Genomic DNA, 6,703 nt, shown 5'->3' on the forward strand with positions numbered 1-6,703 from the left:
TCCTACCACTTATAAAGATGCTGTCCAAAGTTCAGAAGAAGATAAGTGGAGGATTGCCATGAATGATGAAATACAGTCCCTTCATCAGAATCATACATGGAGATTGGCCAATCTCCCGAAGGGAAAGAAAGCAATTGGGTGCAAATGGGTATTTGCAAAGAAAGAAGGATTTCCTAACCAAGTAGATGTTCGCTACAAAGCAAGATTGGTGGCCAAAGGATATGCTCAAAAGGAGGGAATTGATTACAATGAAGTGTTTTCTCCAGTTGTAAAACATTCCTCCATTAGAATTATGTTGGCTTTGGTAGCACAATTGGATTTGGAACTAGTTCAGATGGATGTAAAAACTGCGTTTTTACATGGAAACTTGGAGGAGGAAATCTACATGACTCAGCCAGAAGGATTCAAAGTTGCTGGAAAAGAAAATATGGTATGCAAACTTGAAAAATCGTTGTACGGATTGAAACAATCTTCTAGACAATGGTACAAGCGATTTGACGAGTTTATGTTGCGGCAAGGGTACAAGAGAAGCAAATACGATCATTGTGTGTATTTGCACAAGCTTAAAGATGGTTCCTTTGTATATCTTCTCCTATATGTTGATGATATGTTGATAGCTTCCAAGAATTTGGAAGAAATTGATAAGTTGAAGATTCAACTGAAGAAGGAGTTCGAGATGAAGGATTTGGGTGAGGCAAAGAAAATTCTTGGCATGGAGATAATTAGAGATAGACGTTCAAAGAAACTCTGTTTATCTCAAAAGGAATATTTGAAGAGAGTACTTCAACGTTTTGGCATAGATGACAAGACTAAGCCAGTTAGTACTCCACTTGCTTCCCATTTTAAGCTAAGTACTACTATGTCGCCAATGGATGAAGCTGAACGAAAGTATATGTCAAAGGTACCATACGCAAATGCTGTTGGTAGCTTGATGTATGCAATGGTTTGCACAAGGCCTGACATTTCACAAGCTGTTGGAGTTATTAGCAGATATATGCACAATCCAGGGAAGGAGCATTGGCAAGCTGTGAAGTGGATTCTACGGTATATTCATAATACTGTAGATGTCGGGTTAGTTTTTGAGCAGGAAGACAATCAGTCTGTAGTTGGATATTGTGACTCAGATTTTGCGGGTGATCTGGACAAACGAAGATCAACTACTGGTTATGTGTTTACTTTTGCAAAGGCACCAGTTAGTTGGAAGTCTACTTTGCAGTCAACAGTTGCTTTGTCTACAACAGAGGCAGAGTACATGGCTATTACAGAGGCTGTGAAAGAGGCAATTTGGCTTTAAGGATTGCTAAAGGAGCTTGGTGTTGAACAAAAAGGTATCACAATTTTTTGTGATAGTCAAAGTGCTATTCAATTAGCGAAGAACCAAGTTTATCATGCAATGACGAAGCACATTGATGTTCGGTATCATTTCGTACGAGAAATCATAGAAGAAGGTGGAGTCACGGTGAAGAAAATTCATACTACAGAGAATCCTGCTGATATGCTGACAAAGGTGGTGACTGCGGTCAAGTTTCAACATTGTTTGGATTTGATCAACATTGTTGAAAACTGAAGATTAAAGATGAAGACACAATCAAAATTTGTTATTGAGAGAAAATTGAAGATGTGGAATTTTGCCAAGGTGGAGATTTGTTGAAGTTTGGCAAATTTGTCCCACATCGGTGGGCTCTTGAGTTTTGGGGGGATTTTCCCCCTATAAAAGAAGGCCTAATGTTTAGGATTTAAACACACCTCTCATTTGCCTTCTCATCTGTTTAAGGCATTTGTATCTTCTCTCTTTAGTATTATTTCACTTGTATTTTTGGAGTGAAATAAAATATTGGTTGTGTCCGAGGAGTAGGCAAAATTAGCCGAACCTCGTAAATTCTGGTGTTCCCTTTATTGTTGCTTTATTGTCTCATTTATTATTTGGTGGCTGTCATAATTTTTGGTATAGTAGTTGTGACTTATTTACACTATATACATTTGGCTTCCGCAACAACTACAGACAGATTAATAACCTTATTGACCCAAGTTTACAAACAGGGTGATTGTGCAATACATCCCCGTTACCTAGATTTCATTTATGGGGCGATGATGCCCGTACAAGAATCAAGGGATTATTTTGTCATTTGCCCACATTAATTCATCCTTCGATGTCTTATTAGCATTCTTCCGTCCTTTTGTGCTCGAGTTTAGCTTCGGTAATAATCATTTACCGGGGTGATCTTCAGAGGTGGCGGCTCCAAGTTCCGAGTTGGTGCATCTGATCTGGTTTCGGTATGGTACAGTCACCTTGCATAAGGTTGTGACATACTGGTGCAGACCGTCAGACTGACTGTTTCTTGCGATTTTTTTGGCCTATTGAGATTTTCTAATTCAGCAGTCCTATTCCTGTAAAAGGAAGCGCAGAAAAGGCGTGGGGCATTCTTTTTTAGACGATGACACTGATGAAGCCCTTTTTAGTCAGAAGTTGTTCGACTATGACTAGGAACTCATAGAGATTCCAAGAGTTTGCTAGTAGCCATGGTCATCATTATCGTTGGGCAAGCTTCTATCCTATCATCCAAAAATGTTAGTAATAATACAAGAGAATTAATTAACAATTCATCCATGAGGAAGGAGATGAAACCATGGCAATTCTAGAAGCAGAATCGTTTGAGGGGGGCCGCATTCCAGTTGGACTTCACCAATTTCACATCCATTTCTTCGAGTTTGTAGGATCCTTTTATGGTTACTTCTACGCCCCTGTAAGATCCTTCCTAGTTGGCCCTGAGCTTCCCCATATTAACCTCTTGTGTCTCTGAGAATACGCTTCGGAGCACATAGTTACCCACTTTTAAATGCCGAGGCTGGATTTCTTGTTGTAGTATTTCTCAATTCATTGCTTTTGTGTAGCCATCCGAATCAGAGACATCTCTTATCGTCTTTCCACCAAATTCAAGCTGCAAGGGATGTTCATTGTTCTAATCCTCGGTTGCGTACGTCAACCTTAGACTTGGTTCGTATTTCAACCGGGATGAGTACTTACAACCCATATACTAAGGTGAACGGGGTCTCTCCGGTGCTCGACTTTGTTGTTGTGCGGTAAGTTCATAACACCCCGAGTGGCTCCTCCATCCTTTTCCCCTTTGCTGCCTCTAACCTTTTCTTTAGGCAATTAAGTAGAACTTTGTTTAAAGATTCGCCCTGCCCGTTGGCTTTCGGATAGCATGGAGTGGAGGCGATTCTTTTCTTTTGCCATTCTACGAAAATTTTTGTTACTTAGCTCCAATGAAATGTGGTCCAAATATGTATATAATGTTCCTCCATCATAGCTATTCCCCACTTCATGAAATGCCAAGGGGAAAGTATTGGAATGTAGTGGCTCTGCAGATTGATGCAACCGATGAGAGAACCATTGGCATTTGTCGCATTTCTTGACAAATTCAGTTGCATCCTATTCCATTCAGGGCCAATATTACCCGACCCTAATAAATTTTCTAACTAATGACTGATCTCTGGAATGGTTCCCAAAGTGTCCTTCTTAGACTTCTCTACTTATGTAGTCTGTATCCCCGTGCCCCGGGCATTTAGCCAACAGATCGCTGAATGTTTTTCCATAAAAATGTCCCTCAATGAGGTAATATCTTACAACCCGAGCTCTGAGCTGTCGACCATCTTTTTTTGTCTTCGGGTATCATTTTGTTTTGCAAGTAATCGAGAAATTCATTGCGCCAATCACAGATCAAATTTGTGGCGTTTACATTTTCTTGGTTTTGATCGATGGTTGAGCAAAATAGATGAACCACTGAATTGGTTTTGGAGTCGGTAATGTTTGCGGTTGACCACAAGTTGGCCAAAGCATCCGCCTTGGCATTTTCCTCTCGAGGTATTTGAGTTGCTTTCCGCTCCTGGAATTGGCTTAGGAGTTGCATTACTTTAGCCATGTATTGTTGCATGCGGGTTTCTCATGCTACATAAGTTTCGTGCACATGATTTATGACCAACTGGGAGTCATTTTTCAATTATCTTCATTTATCTTCAAGTCCCCGGGCTAATTCAAGTCCTACAATAACAGTCTCATACTCCGTTTTATTGTTAGTAATTGAATATCACTTAATGAATTATTATACCGTTTCACCAGTTGGGGTGATAAACAATATTGCAAGTCTAGAACCCTTCATGTTGGATGAGCCATCTACGAATAAGGTCCAGGTTCATGCGACAGTTTTGGAAGCGATTATCGCTTCCTTTTCTACCTCAAAAGTATGCATGTGCTAAAGTCAGCAACAAGTTCGCTAATACTTGTGAGTTAATAGTAGTTAGGGGTTGATATGATATGTCGTATGCACTCAACTCAAATACCAATTTGGAAAGTCGGAGCTCCAACTTGTGGAGGATACTCTGCACGGGAAAGTAGTGACCCCTAAAATGGGGCGACTTTGGAAGCATAATCTTAATTTTAGAGCCGCCACTATAATTGTTAGTGCAAGTTTTTATAAGTGCGGGTACTGGGTTATGGCATCTAAAAGTGACTTACCAACATAATAGATTGGAGATTACATACCTTTATCTTTTCGTACCAATACAACACTTAATAGCAATTTCAGACATGGCTAAATACACCAACAATCGCTCTTCCAATCGAGGTTTTGACAATAACAACGGGTCTGATAGATACTTTTTCAAGTCCAATAGTGACTATTGGCATTCTGGGTCTAGTCAAAGGTTTTTTTTTTCTTTCTTAGTGCAATAACGATTTTGTGGCATCTTTTCGAGGAGCGAAATATGAACCGATCGAGTGTCGCTATTCGCCTTGTCGGCCTCATTACTTATTTTTGGTTCTTCAATATCTTTTCTATGTCCTCAATGGCCTTTATCTATGTAGAGTTAGCATCTACATCTCTATTAGAGACTAGTAAACCAAGGAACTTACCCGAGTCGACTCCGAAGGTGCATTTCTCTAGGTTCAGTTTCGTATTGTACTTCCTGAGGACCTTGAAGACTTCCTCTAGGTGAGTTAGATGATCATCCGCTTGGATAGATTTTACCAACATATCATCAATCTAAACTTACATGTACATACTTATATAATCCTTGAACATTCGGGTAACGAGTCTTTGATATGTAGCTCTGGTATTTTCAACCCTGAACGACATAGTGTTGTAACAATAAGTCCCATGCCGTTTAAGAAAGATGTCTTCACCTTATCCTACGGATCTATTTTATTTGGTTATATTCATAATATGTATCCAGATAACTCAACAGTTCGTGACCAACAATGGAGTCTATGAGCTGATCAATGTTTGGTACCGAAAAATAGTCTTTCGGGCAGGCTTTGTTAAGATCTTTATGGTCGATACAGAATCTCTATTTTCCATTCTTTTTGGGTATCACCAAATATGGGCCATCCACTCCACGTATTTTACCTCTTGGATGAATCCGTTGTTCAGTAACGTGGTGACTTCTTCTTCTACGGCTCAAACTCATTCATGTCTAATATTCCTCTTTTTTTATTTTACGGGACGATAATTCAGCTCCACATTCAATTTTTCTACTATGCTGTCTGTCGGAATACCTTTCATATCTGCATGAGACCAAGTAAAGCAATTTACATTAGTTCGTAAAAATCAATTAACTTACATTTTTTCTCGGAAGTCAGTCTCGAGCTGATATAGACCTTCCTCTCTGGCTAAAGGATGAAGAGATTCACTTCTTCCAACTTTTCCACAGTTGGTGTGGAGACATCATCCTCTTATGGCTTGGTGATCTTATATGGAAGAGGTGTATCTTCAGGACTATCTAAATTAGTTCCGATAGATGTATCCCTGACTCCCAATTGTTGTGGTTGCTATTGAATAGTTTCTTCTTCGGGGATGCTCTTTGCTCTCCTCGGATTTCCCGTATTTCTCATTTTGATGGGAACTTAAACACTTGATGTAAGGTTGAGGGAACTGCATCCATCTTATGGATCCAAGGCCTTCCTTGGATGGAATTGTAGGTCATATCACCTGCTACCACATGGAAGTGAGTACCATTGACCACTTCCTCGACATTGGTTGTTAGAGTCACTTCGCACCTAGTCATCTCACTAGAGCTGTTAAATCTGTAAAGAAGGTGCAACTTTGAAATGGCTTGACCCATTAGTTCCATTTCCTCGATCGCGCGCAGTTGAACTTTGTTTGCTGAACTACTTGGATCAATCAAAACTCTTCTTATGTCAGTACCAAAAATTTGAAAAGTGATTAACAGTGTACTGTAGTGTGATATGGTCATGCCATTTTCATCCTCATCATCAAAATTTATGCTTTTCCCAGCCAGCATCTGTCGAGTATGCTTTTTATGAGAGATAGACATCTTTGCAAATTTCTTTTACAGCAGTGAAGGTTACTCCTTTCATTTCTTCTCCTCAAAAAATGATGTTCACTATTTGTTTGGGGGGTTAGGACCTTGGTGGATCTTCCTTATTTTTGTGCTTCATCTTTGATTGCTTTCCTTTTTTTATTAAAGAGCTCGATAATGTACCCCTATTTATGCAGGCGATCAACCTCACTTTGAAGGATCCTCAGTCGGAGATTTTGTGACCATGGTCATTATGGGATTCACACCAGAATTATTCGCTTCGCTTGCTTGGGTCCGTTTTCATCTCCTTTACCATCTCATTTTATCGCCCATATCTCTGCGTGCTACTATCAATTTTGTTACATTTATGCTGAAGCTGTAGTCG

General features: G+C 39.7%; 1 protein-coding gene across 1 annotated transcript; it reads right to left on the reverse strand.

Annotated features, from left to right (window-relative positions):
• Positions 1 to 5,886: 5,886 nt before the first annotated feature.
• Positions 5,887 to 6,333, reverse strand: LOC138875365 (uncharacterized). Its single transcript, XM_070154191.1, has one exon. The coding sequence runs from the start codon at positions 6,331 to 6,333 to the stop codon at positions 5,887 to 5,889; it is 447 nt and encodes a 148-aa protein (XP_070010292.1).
• Positions 6,334 to 6,703: the final 370 nt, after the last annotated feature.

This window comes from Nicotiana sylvestris, chromosome 8 (assembly GCF_000393655.2).
Source record: "Nicotiana sylvestris chromosome 8, ASM39365v2, whole genome shotgun sequence".
Taxonomy (NCBI): Eukaryota; Viridiplantae; Streptophyta; class Magnoliopsida; order Solanales; family Solanaceae; genus Nicotiana; species Nicotiana sylvestris.

Bases quoted from the DNA above. Each gene is read 5' to 3' on its own strand.
- LOC138875365 (XM_070154191.1), bottom strand. From the start codon at position 6,333: ATGTCTATCTCTCATAAAAAGCATACTCGACAGATGCTGGCTGGGAAA.